Source organism: Loxodonta africana, chromosome 18, assembly GCF_030014295.1.
Source record: "Loxodonta africana isolate mLoxAfr1 chromosome 18, mLoxAfr1.hap2, whole genome shotgun sequence".
NCBI lineage: Eukaryota > Metazoa > Chordata > Mammalia > Proboscidea > Elephantidae > Loxodonta > Loxodonta africana.
Genome location: NC_087359.1, coordinates 81,924,321 through 81,942,784, shown reverse-complemented (window position 1 = coordinate 81,942,784; position 18,464 = coordinate 81,924,321). Strand labels below are relative to the sequence as shown.

The window sequence follows — 18,464 nt, the reverse complement described above, 5'->3', positions numbered from 1 at the left end:
TAAGCACAGGACTACTAGCCAAAAGGTTAGCTGTTTGAACCCACCCAAATGGGTCTCAGAAGACAGGCCTGGCAATCTGCTTCTGAGAGGTCACAGCCTTGAAAACGCCACGGAGCAGTTCTACTCTGCACACATGGGGTCGCTGTGAGACAGAATCGACTTGTTGGCAACTAACAACAATAAAAACACAAATGCCTGATGATACTGAATGTCTTTTCATGTGTTTGTTGGCCACCAGAATACCCTCTTTGGTAAAATGTGTTGAAGTCCTCTGACTATTTTTTAATTGGGTTGTTTATCTTTTTGTTGTTAAGTTGTAGAAGTTTTTTATATACTTTGGATGTTAGACCCTTATTGAATACGTGGTTCCCAAAGATTTTCTCCTGATTTGTAAACTGTCTCTTTACTTTGTTGATAAAGTTCTTTGATAGACTAAAGTATCTAATTTTTATGAGGTCACATTTATCTATTCTGTCTTTTGCTACTGATTGTTTTGTTCTCATATCTGATAACCCATGGTTAAAAACTAAGTTCCACGGCCTCACTCCTACATTTTTTCCTAAGAACTTTATGGTTTTAGTTTTCACCTCTATTTAGATCCTTGAGGTATACTGACAGTCTAGAAACAAAGCCTCACATATATGCTGAAATGATTTTTAACAAGGGTGCCAAGCTCTTTCAGTGGGGGAAAGAATAGTCTCTTCAACAAATGGTGCTGAGACAACTGGATCTTCACATGCGAAAGAATGCGGCTGGACCCCTACTTCACACCATATATGAAAATTAACTCGAAATGGATCAATGACCCAAATGTGAGAAATAAAAACAATAAAACCTTTAAAAGAAAACACAGGGGTGAAGCTTCAAGACCTTTTTTAAAAAATAATAATAATATTTTAGAGAGTTTTTTGCAAAAGTTTACACAGCAAGTTAGGTTCCCATTTGATAATTTCTGTACAAACTGTTCAGTGACATTAGTTACATTATCACAATGTGTCAACATTCTCTTTAGCTATGTTCTGTTTGTTCTATTTCCAGTACTTTACTTTCCCTACCCCTTATATTCTCATCTTTGCTTTTGGTCTCATACAGTGGTTTTAAGTAGAATACCCATCTTCTGGGTAATATCCTTATTTTGTGTGCCAGGATAGGCCCAGTTCCAGGTTTGAAGAGTGTCTCAGGGCGATAGTTTCAGTGAGTCCTCTGTTCTCTGCTGTTCTAGTTTATCTGGTATTTTTTTTTTTTTTTTTAATTTGAATTCTGCTCCAAATTTTTCTTCCATTCTATCCAGGACCACCTATGGTGACCCCACTCAGAATGGTCAGTGGTGGTAGCTGGACACCATTTAATTCTTCTGGTCTCTGGGTAGATAAGGTCATGGCGTGCGTGGACTTGTTTCTTCTCTGAGCTTTTGGTTCCCTTCTTACACTTTTGCTCCTGGTGAGTAGAGACCAGCAGTTGTATCTCAGATGGCCACTGGCAAGCTCTTAAGGCCTCAGATGCTACTCACTTCACTAGGATGCAGATCGTGGTTTTTGCCCACTGACTGAGTTGTCTCTCGAGACTATTGGTCCTAAGCTTTCAAACACAGAAAATCAATCTTAGAAGGTATCTGTATTTATGTTTTCAATGAATATATGTGCCTGCACTGGCGTATTTGTATTTACACGTACCTGTATAGCTACTACTACATGTTCTTACCTATGTATACACCTGTACCTATAAGTGCTCAAACACTCGTTTTTACTTTGGTTGTCCTGTGCTCACTACATACACATTCAGTGCCATTTTTCCCATCACCAAAAAAAAAAAACAACTTTCTACAGTCTAAAACGTACTTTCCCCCTCCTCCCTGGTAACCACCAATGAACAATGGTCTCTCTATATATCTACTCTTGTCAAGACCTTGTTTTTGATAATGGATTCTTAGATACGACGCCAAAAGTACAAGCAACATGAGAAAAAACAGACGAATGGGACTTCATCAAAATTTAGAACTTCTGAGCATCAAAGGATTTTATCAACAGAGACAAGCTACAGAACATGAAATATTTGGGAAAAACATATCCGATAAGGGTTTAATATCCAGAACATATAAAAAAACTATAACTCAAAAACAAAAAGACAAACAACCCAATTAAAAAATGGGCAAAAAGAGCTGAATAAACATTTCTCCAAAGAAGATAAACAAATGGTCTATAGGCACATGGAAAGATGCTTAACATCCTTAGTCATGAGGGAAATACAAACCTAAATGACAATGAGACACCACTTCACACCCACTAGGATGGCTATTCTCAGAAAAACGAAAAATAAGAAGTGTTGAAAAGGACATGGAAAAAATGAAACCCTCATCCGATTCTGGCAGGAATATAAAATGGTGGAGCCACTGTAGAAAACAGTCTGGCGAACTCAAAACAGTGAACACGGAAGTACCATACAACATAGCAAATCTACTCCTAGGTATACACACGAAACCAGAGACTCAAATAGAAACTCGTACACCAACGTTAATTGCAGCATTGTTTACGACAGTCAAAAGATGGCAACGACCCAAGTATCCATCAACAGATGAACAAGCAAAATGAGGTGCACACATACAATAGACTATCATTCAGCCATAAAGAGAAATGCAGTTCTGATACACGCACCACATGGAAAAACAGATCTATCTACAATCAGACAATTCAAGAGTGGGAATGGATGGGTGAAACTAAAGAACCTAAGAGCAAAAAAAGAAAAAAAAAGTCACGAGACATATAAGGCATGATTCCCTTTACATTAAGTTTAAAAATATGGAAAATTCCACATTATCTTATTTAGGGAGAGAATTATGCATTCTTAGAATATAGTAAGCAGTAAAAACAAACACTTACTTGCTTCTTTTTCAGTTTAAGGATCTGCTGCTCTACTTTTGCGATTTCTCGATCTACACGATCCATACTCTGTATTAGCTCTTCCTTTGAAAGTTTGGAAGGTGAAGCATTTTGGTCATCTCCACATGGCTGCCCAGAAAGTGGAGAGGATGGAGCTTCATGTTTGCCTCCAAATGCTGGATCCTTCAGAGAAGAAAACCAAGAACAACAATTTATTCCTTACTAATAACCAGTGTTAGAATTAAGATTTTCTTAATTTAAAAAGTAAATTTTAAAACATAGCAGAGACATGTGCTCTCTCTATATATATTGTTGTTGTTGTGCCATCAAGTTAATTCTGAGTCATAGCAACTCTAACGGATAAAGCAGAATTTCCCCACAAGGTTTCTAAGGCTGTAATCTTCACGGGAACAGACTGCCAGGTCTTTTTCTCCCACGGAGCAGCTGGTGGGTTCGAACTGTTGACTTTTCAGTTATCAGTAAAGCACTTAACCATTGTGCCACTAGGGCTCCTTAATTTCTCCGTATTGGGCTCTATATATCTCTGTTTATGGTAGTCCTTTAGTAGCAATTTTCATACACACGCCCACAAACCCCACTCATGTTCATGCCACTTTTATAGACTGGTCCCATCAGTCATTATTTTGATGATGCCAAAAGTTATACAGAGTGAGGTAGCCAGGTGTCTGATCAGCCTTTACTAAAGCAATAGTAAGACTGTAGGGAGCTTCTGGGGAAATAATAGTATAACCATGACAACAGGCAATACCAATTTCTCAGCCATTTCCTTTTAATAACACTTCAAAAAGTCTGAACATGTAGGCTGGGAAACAGTATTACTCCAGGTAAAACCTGGTGCCCACTGAACTTAATGGCTATCGCATGCCCAACAATTGTTATCAAGACGTGTTTGAGCTTTCCAAGGACAAACTGAAGTACAGAACTCAGAGAAATGTCCTGAGGAACTTCTGTTGCTCCTCCCTCTGGGCCTACCCTCAATAAAGGGCAACTAAGACTTTCCGCTACAGCAAACATAGCATCTCTTTATGCCAACATAACACCCTTTCCACCTCCAGATCAACAGAGAGCTGTGGAAACGCCCCGCCCCACAACACCTACGAGGCCCCGACATGCGCACACACACACACACACACAAAGACACATACACACACATCCACACACACCCACCCTATTAATTTTCAGTCTGAGGTGAAGATATAAGCAATATTATAAAACAGATGAGTTTTAGCTTAAGGTACTAGTTTTCTCCAGGCTATGAGAAGCCTAGAATGAGCACAATTTATAGGATTATAAAACCCTAAGATACATTAAATGATAATTAAGTAACTGAAAAATCAGTAGTTTTGAACCAAAAACGCATACAAGAGATACCTGGTTTTTCCAAAATAGTTTGGCAGACAGATTTCAGCTAAAACATAAAATCTTATTACTGCAAAACCTCATTCTGTAATACTGTGCACTAAATATAACAGGGCTTCTGGGAAAACTAGGATTATGGAACTACTTAAAACCCGTGCAACTTTGTAAGCAGAGCATTAACAAAAATAATAACAATCTTAATAAAATAACAGAACTAAATCTCTACTATCATTTGCACTCAGCATACAGTTAGTTAATCTTTGGCAGCCTTAAACCTGTAATTCACACTTCCTTCTTTAAGAAGTAAACCCTTGAGGTCATTTCTTTCCAATAGAAAACAGCACGTCTCATCAGAACCAAAAATTAAAAATCAGATTGAGGTTATAACCTTCTTTATCAAGCTTTAAAAACAAAAACTACATGGGAAAATGTCTTTGCATCCACCCACCTATGGACAGCTGATCTTGGACAAAGGGCCAAAGTCCATCGAATGTGGAAAAGACAGTCTTTTTAACAAACGGTGCCGGCAAAACTCGATGTCCATTTGTAAAAAAATGAAATAGGACCCATACCTCACACCATACACAAAAACTAGTCAAAATGGATCAAAGACCGAAATATAAAACCTGAAATGATAAAGATCATGGAAGAAAAAATAGCGACAACTCTAGAGGCCCTAACATACAGCATAAATAGGATACAAACCATAACTAACAATACACAAGCACCAGAAGATAAACTAGGTAACTGGGAGTTCCTAAAAATTTAACACTTACGCTTATCAAATGACTGCCCCAAGACAGTAAAAACAGAACATACAGACTAGGGAAAAATTTTGGGCTACAACATATTTGGACAAGGGTCTGATCTCTAACACTTATACAAAACTTCAACACTTCAACACCAAAAATCAATTAAAAAATGGGTAAAGGATATGAACAGACAGTTCACAAAAGAAGACATTCAGATGGCTAACAAACACATGAAGAATGCTCACCATCACCAGCCATTAAAAATCAAAAACCAAACCAACTGCCGTCAAGTCAATTTCGACTCACAGCAATCCTATAGGACAGAGTAGAACTGTCCCATAGGGTTTCTAAGGAGTGGCTGGTAAATTTGAACCGCCGAACTTTTGGTTAGCGGCCTAGCTCTCAGTCACTTTGCCACCAGGGCTCCCATTAGCCAGTTGCTGTGCTGTTGTCAGGTGCCGCTGAGTCAGTTCCAACTCATAGCAACCCTGTGCACAACAGAACAAAACATTGCCCTGAAAGACAATGTTCTGCTGTTATTCGTAAGGTTTTCACTGGCTAATGCTTTTCAGAATTAGACTGCTGGGTCCTTCTTCCTAGTCTGTCTTAGGCTGTAAGCTCAGCTGAAACCTGTCCTCCATGGGTGACCCTGCTCATATCTGAATACCGATGGCATAGCTTCCAGCATCACAGCCACACGCAAGGCCCCACAGTATGACAAACTGACAGACAGCTGGGAGCCATTAGACAGTAGAGAGATGCAAGTCAAAACTATAATAAGATACCACCTCATCTCGTCAAGAGTGGCACTGATTCAAAACTCAGAAAACAACAAATGCTGGCAAGGTTGGGGGGAGATTAGAACTCTTATACACTGCTGGTGGGAATGAAAAATGGTACAACCACTATGGAAAATGGTATGGGGCTTCCTTAAAAAACTAGAAATAGAAATACCATATGGCTCAAGAATCCCATTCCTAGGTATATAACCTAAAGAAATAAGAGCCATGACATGAATAGACACATGCACACCCATGTTCATTGCATCATTATTCATAATAGCAAAAAAAAAAAAAAAAGGAAACATCCTAAGTGCCCATCAGCAGATGAATGGATTAACAAACTATGGTACATACACACAATGGAATACTACACATCAATAAAGAATAACAACAAATCTGACAAACATCTCACAATATGGATGAACCTGGGGGACATTACGCTGAGTGAAATAAGTCATTCACAAAAGAGCAAATATCATTTGAGACCATTATTATAAAGAAACAAGAAAAGGTTTACACACAGGAAAAAAAATTATTTGATGGTTACCAGGAACGCGAGGGGGAGAGCGGGAAAATTACCAAATAGATAGAAGACACAGGTTAATAGTGGTGAAGGGAAAGGCAATACACAATACGGAGGAAGTCAGCAAAATGTGAACCACGACATGGGAGGACACTGAAGAATGCTCAAGAACAAAGGGCAACAACAGCCATTACTACAGCGCAGACAGTAGTATAAGCAAACACTAATTTATGAATAGATTCACAGGTAGACAGATATGCCAAGAGGTGTGGGAGGGTGTTAAGGGTACACACCCACCTACAGCTATAGGTTTGGTGGTGGATATTTCTGCATATATAACTGTACTAAAACCCACTGCCGTTGAGTCGATTCCGACTCACAGTGACCCTATAGGACGGAGTAGAACTGCCCCATAGAGCTTCCAAGGAGTGCCTGGCGGATTTGAACTGCCACCTCTCTGGTTAGCAGCTGTAGCACTTAACCACTATGCCACCAGGGTGTCCCCTATATATAACTGTAGGTGCTGCTTACATATTAATACAGACATCAGAGCACACAAGGACCACAGTCAGGGCAACTTCTTAGACGTAACCAAACACCTCACGGGACGAAGTTCCTGGACTCAAAGGTGAAGGACCATAGACTTGAGAGGCATCTGCATCACCTGGCACAATATACCTCATAAAGACAAGTTCTGTGTCCTACTTTGGAAAGCGGCATCTGGGGTCGTAAAAGCTTGGGAGCCGCCATCTAAGACACAACTACTGATCTCTTACTGTCTAGAGCAAAGGAGAGTGAAGAAAACCAAAGGCTGAAAAGAGCAATTAGTCTAAAGGACTGAAAGACCTCATGAACCACAGCCTACATGACCCCGAGACCAGAAGAACTAGATGGTGCCCAGGTACCACTATCAACCACTCTGACTGGGATTAAAACAGAGGGCCCTGGACAGAGGGAGAGAAAAATTGTAGAATGAAAAATCAAACTCACAAAAAAGACCAGGTTTACTGGTCTGACAGAGACTGGAGAAACTCCCAAGACTATTGTCCTAAGACACCCTTCTGAACTGGAACTGAACCAATTCCTGGAGACAACCTTTCAGCCAAACCACAGACAGGCCCATAAAATAAACAATAATACCCGAGAGGAACATGCTCCTTAGAACAATCCAATTATACAAGATCAAAATGGCAACATTTGCCCAAAAGCAAAAATGAGATGGCAGGAAGGGGTAGAAAATCAGAACAAAAGGAAACGGGGAACCTAGGACAGAAATAGGGAGAGTGCTGAAACTTTGTAGGGAATGAAACCAATGTGTACAAACTATTGAATGCGAAACTAATTTGCTCTGTAAACTTTCACTGAACGCACAATAAAAAATTCAAAAACAAGAAAATGTCTGCAGTTTCTTCTGAACACTTGTAGCTTCACTAGTTAAGCACTGTAAAAAGCCTAGCAGTTCTCAAATTCAGTAAATGAGCTACTACTTGCACTAAATAAAAACACATTCCACAGAATTTTCAAGTTTTAAGATCTTCTTATGTTGCTATGGCTCTTCCTTTAATCATGAGACAACTGGCTCCTGAAAGCTTTGAAACATTAACATGCAGGGAAAGATCATTTATGAATTACCCAGACTTCCACATTATATCATTTCTCTACCGTAAGCATACAAACTAATCTGTTATAATATATAATTGATAACAGATTAGTTCACAGCTTATGGTAGGGAAATGATATTAATGTAACATGGAAGTGTGGGTGGTTCCTAAGCAGAACAGACTACATTTTGGTTCGGTAGATTTTGGAAATGCTCCCCAGGGATGCTGATGCATGCCCTCAGAATTACTATCACAAATCAGTATTTTCCAGTGACCTCTGTTCTTGTTAAACATATAACAAAAAACAAACGAGCTGAGTGCTAGGAATAGAGTGGTGAGCAAAGCAGACATGATCCGTGCCTCTGAGGAGTCCGTCATCTTGCACTGGAGCAGCCAACAGCTATTCTGGAGGAAAAGAGATTCCTACTTCACATCTTGTACAAAATAAAAGCTAAATAATAGCAAACATTTATATGGGACTTACTAGTAAATCACCAAATGCTTCAAACCAAAAAATAAGAATAAAAAAAAAAAATGCATGTTATCTTGGGATCAGGAAGGCCAAAACCAAAAAAGCATTTAAAAAAACAAAAGAAAGAGAAAGCGAAACTGACAGTGAGAGAGAGAGAGATTGATCCATCTGAATAAAAACTGATCTTCTATTTATCAAAAACAGTATTTTATTAAATTAAAAGGCAAGTGATAATGTGGGAAAAACCATTTACGAAACAAAAACTTGAGCAACTCAATATAAAGTGAAAACTGGGCAACAGAAATGAAAAGACAATTCAGGAAAGATGAATGACCAATACATTTTTTTTTAAAGTTAACTTTACTAACAAGCAAATAAGTACAAGTTAAAAACAATCATTTGTCAAACTGGCAAAGATTTTTTTAAAACAATAAATATGTGGTGTCAGCAAGGGTACAAAGGAACTGGGCACACTTCTGCACTGCTGTCCGGAATATAAATTGGTCTACTCTTTTCAGGGCAATCTGGTAATACCCACTGAAAGCCTGTTCTGTAATAAATTACACTAACAGAAAATTATCTTAAGGAAATAAGTATGTACACATAGAAACAGCCTAAAGAACATACACCACAACGTTGTTCATAATGATAAACGAGTAAACTAAATGTGTGACGACTGATAATTTTATATCCATATAATACTAAGTAAGCATTAAAAATACACTTCCATACATACTAACCACACACACACAAAAAAACTTAGACTTCAGCGAAAGCACATTAAAACCAACACACAGGAAGAATAAACATCAAAACGGTCAAGAGTGATTTGTATTAAAGCGTAGGTAACTTTTTCCTTCAAGCTTACTGAGTTCTTCTACAAACCACGCACCTGAGCTTAACATTAAGCACACACACACAGCATTTTAATTCTTTGAAAATCCCTACTTCTACCAACAAACAAACACAATGTGATCTTAAAGAGTTTACTCCTTAGGGAATAAAAAAAGGCAAGACTAGGGATCAGTAGTCTTGGATTTTCATTCCAACTCTGGAGGCACTAGCTAGGTCACTAGATTGTTCTTACCATCTGTTTTCTCAACCGTAAAATGAAAATAGGTTGTACTGTGATTCCAACACAAGGAACCCTGGTGGTACAACATTTAAGTGCTCAGCTGCTAAACGAAAAGTTGGCGGTTCAAATCCACCCAGCAACTCTGCAAGAGGAAGACCTGGCAATCTGATTCCATAAAGATGACAGCCAAGAAAACCTTCTGGGGCAGTTTACTATGAGTCTGAATCGAATCAGTGGTATCCAATGACCCAACAGTAATCCCAACGTGGTACATTTTAATGAACAAGCTTTTAAGATCTCTTTCTCTCAAAATTTCTATGGCTTTAAGTACATCTCGGGTCACTTATTCCGCCTTGGTAGGAGAACTATGCTCATTATATCTTTTCTCTTTCTTTTTGTAAAATGCAGCGACACATTTCTTATAAAACCACAGACTCTAATACAGATATTTCACATAGTGAGCTTGGTCTCAAAGTTCCCAGAAACTTAGCCAATTTCCAGGGTATGACAAGTAGCTTTTCCCACCCAATGTATTATTTTGAAAAATTTCAAACTTACAGAAAAGTTGAGAGAACAGTATAATGGACACGCATCCTTCTTCTAGATTCACCAGTTGTTAACCTTTTGCTGTACTTACTTTCTCTACACACATACACATTTTTCTTTTTTGGGAGGTGAATTATTTGAAACAAACCCACTGCCTTCGAGTCGATTCCGACTCTATTTGAAACAAGCTGTAGACATATTCGCTATCTTTAAATCATTTTTCAATGCATAAAAATGCAAAGAAAATGTGTGGGTACTTAGTTATCTGAATAAGGGCTATAGCCATAAAGATAAATAAACTTTATCAAAAAAGTACTTGATAACGAAAATATTTTAAGCTTCAGTATGCTCAAGAAAAAATAATACGTAAAACAGACAGCAAAACACTGGGAAAAATATTAGCATGACATAGGAAAAGAGTTAACACTTTAAAGAGCTTTTACAAATTAGTTTATTCCTTCTAAAACAAATATTTTTAGGTACTTGCCAATCTGTAAACTTAATAATAAGCAATACAGACAGATAAAAAAAGAAACAGCAATAAAACAAAGACAAAATATGCAAACACAAATTTCACAAAATAAGAAAGGCAAATGATAATAAACACAGGGACAAAAAGGTTCAGTCTTAATAGGACTCTCTTAAATTAATACACATTCCTTGAAATGTCACTAAATACAGCTAAATATTAAAAGTAGTTATCTCCAAGTCATGGAATTACAAATAAATTTCTTTCCCCTGTATTTTCCCAGATTTCTATACGGAATATGTATTATTTGCATAAAATAGAGACAAAATGTTTTTATAAAACCTTACCAAAATGTGTTTTTTCTCACGTAGGAAGGTAATAAATTGCTACTGAATTTAAGTGGCTTATTTAAAATTTAATAAAACGGTGGAACTATTGAGCACCTCTGACTACATTTTATATTCCAGCAAGTCAATACCAAATGCTTGAGAATTATTCAACAGCAATTTTTCTTCACAGGGGTCCTCACACTGTTTTCACGTACCAAAGTCAGAAGTGCTGACTTTAAAAATCTGGAGCACTATGTCTGCGGTCTTCAGTTTTGTTTAATAAATTTTAACTTTCCTATAGCACTAACCTTTGTAGACTGGGCTGCCTGGACTAACTCAACCAAACCCAAACCCAATGCCACTGAGTCGATTCCAACTCATACCAACACTATAAGACAGAGGAGAACTGTCCCACTGGGATTCTGAGGGTGTAATCTTTACAAAAGCAGACCACCCCGTCTTTCCCCCACAGAGCAGCTGGTGGGTTTGAACTGCCAACCCCTCCGTTAGCAGCTACGCACTTAACCACTTCGCCATAAGGGCTCCTCTAATTGGACTGAATATGGCTAAATAAACATTACAGACCTACAACCCCACCAGAGTAAGAGACCTAACATCTACCTTCTTAGCGTCTGCAGAAGACCTCAACCCTTCTGGCAGCGTGTGCACTAAAGGTAAGACAGCCGTACTGACACGCTGAAAGTGGGCATCAGAAACCTGCTCCAGACGTGGGCGCTTAGACTCCAGTGAATCATGATCCACCTGGGATGGGCCTGGGTGAAACTGTTCATATCCAGTTCTCCTTTCTTGAGGCCTAATGCACACAAAGAAAATAAACATTTGGAAAATGTTAAGTGACATACAACTCCCCACTAAAATCCTGTTTGGACTTTGAAATAAATGAAAAAAGCTATGCTCACCTCCTTGCCCCTCGACTCCTCCCACCCCAGAGGAACACAGGCCTCACTATAGCAGTACCAATAGGGACCAGACCCTGGAGAAGGGCATCATGCTTGGTAAAGTAGAGGGTCAGCGAAAAAGAGGAAGATACTCAAAGAGATGGACCGACGCAGTGGCTGCAACAATGGGGTCAAACAGCAAAGAACTGTGAGGATGGCGCAGGACCAGGCAGTGTTTTGTTCTGTTGCACATGGGGTCGCTATAAGTCAGAACCGACTCAACAGCACCTAGCAATAGTAGTGTTAAAGAGCCCTGATGGCGCAGTGATTAAGTGCTCGGATGCTAACTGAAAGGTTGGCAGTTCGAACCCACCAGTCGCTCCATGAGAGAAAGACGTGGCAGTCTGCTTCCGTAAAGTTTACAGCCTTGGAAATCCTATGGGGCAGTCCTACTTTCTCCTACAGTCAGAATCGACTTGACAGCAACGGGTATAATACTGTTAAACATCTAATTCTAATTCAAAGGCATCAATTCTTCTTACATCTTCCTGATTCACTGTCCAGCTTTCTTAAGCAGATGTGGCGACTGAAAATACCATGGCTTGGGTGAGGCACACCTTACTCCTCACAGTGACATCTTTGCTTTTTAACACTTTAAAGAGGTCTTTAGCACCAGATTTGCCCAATGTAATCTGTCATTTGATTTCTTGACTGCTGATACACAAGTAAAAACTTTGAAGACCACTGTTATAATCATTTTCCTTTTGCTTTCTTTCCTTCCAGGCTTCCCTCTCTCAAAGTATCTTTAGATGTTGGAGTTTCTCCAGGGTCATCATTTTGCTCTTCTCAATTTCAAAACTTTCTCGGCCAGCAATACCAATCTCTATGTTTAGCCCAGGCTCTCCCCTACGGCAGGTTGGTTACATCTTCCCATGGATGATGCATGGGAGCTCTAACCTTAACCCATACCAAGCTGAAGCTATCTTACTCCTGTTCCTCTACCTTAATGGAACCACCATCCATCCATATAAACCAGAAACCTAGGATTCACCCGTATCTCCTCTCTCACTTTTGCGAATTGCCAGGTCTTGCCTACCTTACCTCCTAAATTACTCCAGTCTGCCCCCTCCTCTCCATCTCCAATACAATTCCCTCTCTTACACCCATAATATCTCCTTCTCTTACATGTTCTCTCTGTTTCTATCCCCTCAAAGTCATCTTTCACAGAGCAACCAGAGGTAATCTATCAAAAGCAAACATCTGGCATTAGGTTAAAGCCCCTCAAACAGATATAGAACCAGGGACACTACTAGGCCACACGGAGAATGTGTGTGAAATTTCAAAACTTCCTCTTCCTATGAGTAAATGCAATTCTCTGGTGCACAGATCCTGGCAGGCAGCGCTCAACCTGATGGGTTTCAACCCTCAGGTGCCCCCTCAGCTGGGTGTCTCTGTTTAGTGCACAACCTACAAAGGCATAACCTCCAGCAACTCTGCCTGTGACATTTATCAAAGCCAGAAGATGACGCATACCTAGTGCTGGAAGGGAACCTGAAGCAATCAGGATACAAGACAATTAAGAAAACCATTACCTGCGGAAAGCTCTCCTTCCCCCGAGAAAGCAGCTTACTTCCCATTTAGCGTGCCAATCCTTTATGTAAGAACAAATTGCTCAGGTATAAATAAGTAAATACATAACTCAATGTGCAGTCAGCTTTCAGGCAAATACTGATGGCCACGCCAACTGTGCACACCAATTCAGAGAAACTAAGACCACCTCCTTCTGACACCAAATTGTGCAGCACATAACAAGTCCCACTTCACACACCAACTCTGTTGTCAGGTGCCGTCGAGTCGGTTCCGACTCATACCAACCCTATGCACAACAGAACAAAACACTGCCCGGTCCCGCGCCATCCTAACAATCGTTGTTATGCTTGAGCTCATTGTTGCAGCCACTCTGTCAATCCACCTTGTTGAGGGTCTTCCTCTTTTCCACTGACCCTGTACTCTGCCAAGCATGATGTCCTTCTCCAGGGACTAATCCCTCCTGACGACATGTCCGAAGTATGTAAGACTCAGTCTCGCCATCCTTGCTTCTAAGGAGCATTCTGGTTGTACTTCTTCTAGGACAGATTTGTTTGTTCTTTTGGCAGTCCAAGCTATATTCAATATTCTTCGCCAACACCACAATTCAAAGGCATCAAGCCTTCTTCGGTCTTCCTTATTCATTGTCCAGCTTTCACATGCATATGATGCCATTGAAAATACCATGGCTTGGGTCAGGAGCACCTTAGTCTTCAGGGTGACATCTTTGCTCTTCAGAACTCTGAAGAGGTCCTTTGCAGCAGATTTGCCCAATGCAATGCGTCTTTTGACTTCTTGACTGCTGCTTCCATGGCTGTTGATTGTGGATCCAAGTAAAAGGAAATCCCCAACAACTTCAATCTTGTCTCCGTTTATTATGATGTTCCTTAGTGGTCCAGTTGTGAGGATTTTTGTTTTCTTTCTGTTGAGGTATAATCCATACTGAAGACTGTGGTCTTTCATCTTCAGTAGTAAATGCTTCAAGTCCTCTTCACTTTCAGCAAGGGAAGTTGTGTCATCTGCGTAACGCAGGTTGTTAATGAGTCTTCCTCCAATCCTGATGCCCCGTTCTTCTTCATACAGTCCAGCTTCTCAGATTATTTGTTCAGCATACAGATTAAATAGGTATGGTGAAAGGATACAACCCTGACGCACACCTTTCCTGACTTTAAACCAATCAGTATCCCCTTTTCTGTCCGAACAACTGCCTCTTGATCTATGTAAAGGTTCCTCATGAGCACAATTAAGTGTTCTGGAATTCCCATTCTTCGCAGTGTTATCCATAGTTTGTTATGATCCACACAGTCAAATGCCTTTGCATAGTCAATAAAACACAAGTAAACATCCTTCTGGTATTCTCTGCTTTCAGCCAGGATCCAGCTGACATCAGCAATGATATCCCTGGTTCCACATTCTCTTCTGAAACCAGCCTGAATTTCTGGCAGTTCCCTGTTGATATATTGCTGCAGCCGTTTTTGAATGATCTTCAGCAAAATTTTGCTTCTGTGTGATATTAATGATATTGTTCTATAATTTCTACATTTGGTTGGATCACCTTTCTTGGGAATAGGCATAAATATGGATGTCTTCCAGTCAGTTGGCTAGGAAGCTGTCTTCCATATTTCTTGGCATAGACGAGTTAGCACCTCCAGCGCTGCATTTGTTTGTTGAAACATCTCAGTTGACATTCCATCAATTTCTGGAGCCTTGTTTTTCGCCAATGCCTTCAGAGCAGCTTGGACTTCTTCCTTCAGTACCATCGGTTCCTGATCATAAGCCACCTCTTAAAATGGTTGAATATCAACTAAATCTTTTTGGTATAATGACTCTGTGTATTCCTTCCATCTTCTTTTGATGCCTCCTGCGTCGTTTAATATTCTCCCCATGGAATCCTTCACTATTGCAACTCGAGGCTTGAATTTTTTCTTCAGTTCTTTCAGCTTGAGAAACGCCAAGCGTGTTCTTCCCTTTTGCTTTTCTATCTCCAGCTCTTTGCACATGTCATTATAATACTTTGTCTTCTCAAGACGCCCTTTAAAATCTTCTGTTCCGTTCTTTTACTTCATCAATTCTTCCTTTTGTTTTAGCTGCTCAACGCTCAAGAACAAGTTTCAGAGTCTCCTCTAACATCCATCTTGGTCTTTTCTTTCTTTCCTGTCTTTTCAGTGACCTCTTGCTTTCTTCATCAATGATGTCCTTGATGTCATTCCACAACTCGTCTGGTCTTTGGTCACTAGTGGTCAACGCAGCAAACCTATTCTTGAGATGGTCTCTAAATTCAGGTGGGATATACTCGAGATCATATTTTGGCTCTCGTGGACTTGCTCTGATTTTCTTCAGTTTCAGCTTGAACTTGCATGTGAGCAATTGATGGTCTCTTCCACAGTCGGCCCCTGGCCTTGTTCTGACTGATGATATTGAGCTTTTCCATCGTCTCTCTCCACAAATGTAGTCAATTTGATTTCTGTGTCTTCCATCTGGCGAGGTCCATGTGTGTAGTCGCTGTTTACGTTGGTGAAAGAAGGTATTTGCAATGAAGAAGTCGCTGGTCCTGCAAAATTCTATCATTCAATCTCCAGCATTGTTTCTATCACCAAGGCCATATTTTCCAACTACTGGACCTTCTTCTTTGTTTCCAACTTTCGTGTTCCAATCGCTAGTAATTATGAATGCATCTGGATTGCATGTTCGATCAATTTCAGACTGCGGCAGCTGATAAAAATCTTCTATTTCTTCATCTTTGGCCCTAGTGGTTGGTGTGTAAATTTGAATAATAGTCATATTAACTGGGTCTTCCTTGTAGGCATATGGATATTATCCTATCACCAACAGCGTCGTACTTCAGGATAGATCTTGAAACATTCTTTCTGACGATGAATCCAACACCATTCCTCTTTGAGGAATGTCGTACTGTGGGGGCTCGTGTTTTGCTGTGATGCTGGAAGCTATGCCACCAGTATTCAGATATAGCAGGGTCACCCATGGAGGACAGGTTTCAGTTGAGCTTCCAGACTAAGACAGACTAGGACCTGGTAGTCTACCTCTGAAAAGCATTAGCCAGTGAAAACCTTATGAATAGCAGCAGAACATTGTCTGATATAGTGCTGGAAGATGAGCCACCCAGGTTGGAAGGCACTCAAAAGACGACTGGGGAAGAACTGCCTCCTCAAAGTAGAGTCGACCTTAATGACGTGGATGGAGTAAAGCTTTCGGGACCTTCATTTGCTGATGTGGCACGATTCAAAATGAGAAGAAACAGCTGCAAACATCCATTAATAATCAGAACCTGGGATGTACGATGTACGAATCTAGGAAAATTGGAAATTGTCAAAAATGGGAACACACAAACATCAATATCCTAGGCATTAATGAGCTGAAATGGACTGGCATTGGCCATTTTGAATCAGACAATCATATAGTCTACTATGCTGGGAATGACAACACACCAACTACGTCGTGGAAATCTTAGCTTTCTTTCCTGTTAAGTTCAGATCCCAGCTGGCCATGCAGCCCTTCTCTTTGCTAGGTCAACAGGTATCAGGTTCAAGCTAAGGAGTCCACATCACTCCATTTCAGACCAGCCAACTCCATATTTGGGGTTTCCCTTGATCCCCTCAGAGTATCAGTCGCAAGCTTGGGAGTCCACGTGACTCCCTGTACTTTATACCAGCCAGCTCCCACTATTCTTTCAGGTCCTATAATTTGCTGGAATGACTCAGAGCTCATGGGAAATACTATAACCTTGATAACAGTTTTAATATAACAAAAAAGAATACAAATGAAGAGACACATAGGCCAAGGTCTTGGAGAAGTCACAGTGCAGTGCTTCCACGTCTCAAGGAGACATGCTAACCCACCGAGAGGAGATGCTCACTCCTACCAACCAGGAAGCTTCCTCTGAGCCTCAGGGCTTGTATCAGCCCCATCATGTAACCATGATAAATTACATGTCTTGTAAGGTTCAGTCAGCATCACGCCCCCAGGTGTACTGTGGCTCTCAGGAACCCAGAACAAAAGGTCAAATTGCTTTCTACACTTACACTCAGCACATTTAAAATTTCAAAAAATTTAAATGAACAATATTTTTGTGAAAACAAATACAATTTTACATAAGGAGTCTTGGTTAAGCTAAATATGAAATGTGCAATTTATATTAATGTACTTGTCTTTTAAAAACTAACACCAGATTTTTATACTAAGAAATTTCTGTAGACTAAAATGTTCCTATGTTTTACCGATTTTCATCATTTCTTAATACCATTTTAAAACAAAGTATCAAATGGATTTTTTTTTTTTTTTTTACTGTAGTATACTTTAGACTTTAAAGAAAGGACAACATCCATTTAGATACAGCATGTCATAAAATTCACAGCTGTTCAAAATAGTGGTCTACAAAGTCACCTAGACTTATATTAATCGATTTTACATACTCCCAAATAGGGAAGACTGTTCTCTGAAAACAACAAATGATTTCACTTAAATGAAAAGAATCTGCAAACGTGATTTTGGTTTCTTATTCTGTTGTCCCAGGGAAGGTCGACTCTGAATTTCAGTGAATCTTTCCTTGATATCTGAAACTACTTCATCTGCTGTATCTTTAAATATCCAAATACTCTCTGCATAGTTAATTGGACTAATTTTTCCAATAAATCTAGAAAGCATGATGACTCTTTTAATTTTTATGAGCATTATGTTTGTAAAATGATATATATTTGCTAGCAGAAAAAATTCCAGTAATACAAAAAAGTACTGAGCAGTAAACTACCCCAAACCCAGCTACATGGAAACAGGAAAATCAGGTAAATACCATTCCAGACATCTTTGTCAGCATGTATGAATGGATGGTTGTACAACCAAAAATAAAACAACAATAGGATCACACTATATACGGCATATAAAGAATATCCGGTTTATTTTTATAGAGATACGTGAGAGAAAAACAAAATGAAATAAAACTTAAAATGGAAAGAATTGCGACACTCCGTATAAATGTTCCTTTACAACAAGAAATTGGTTCCTAAAAAATTCTCACTAAAGGGTAAGGAAAAAAAGTTATGAAAAGCATTAAGAAAGCGCAAGTTTTTTTAAACCTAACTTTCCATTTTAAAAGTATCAAATGATTCCATACATACCTTTCAGTTCATACCTTTAAACCTTCTCACAATAAATCTTG

General features: G+C 39.4%; 1 protein-coding gene across 14 annotated transcripts in view; it reads right to left on the bottom strand.

Moving 5' to 3' along the window:
* Positions 1–18,464, bottom strand: part of NCOR1 (nuclear receptor corepressor 1) — a 251,600-nt gene that overhangs the window by 182,855 nt on the left and 50,281 nt on the right. For all 14 annotated transcript variants that reach the window (XR_010318467.1, XM_064271844.1, XM_064271846.1 and 11 more), the window contains exons 4-5: positions 11,427–11,619; positions 2,877–3,059 (exon numbers count right to left, since the gene is read on the bottom strand). Coding sequence is in view for 13 of the 14 variants with exons in the window: in XM_064271844.1 (XP_064127914.1) it covers positions 2,877–3,059; positions 11,427–11,619 (376 nt within the window). In the remaining variant the exon portion in view is untranslated. The remainder of the gene's footprint in view (positions 1–2,876; positions 3,060–11,426; positions 11,620–18,464) is intronic.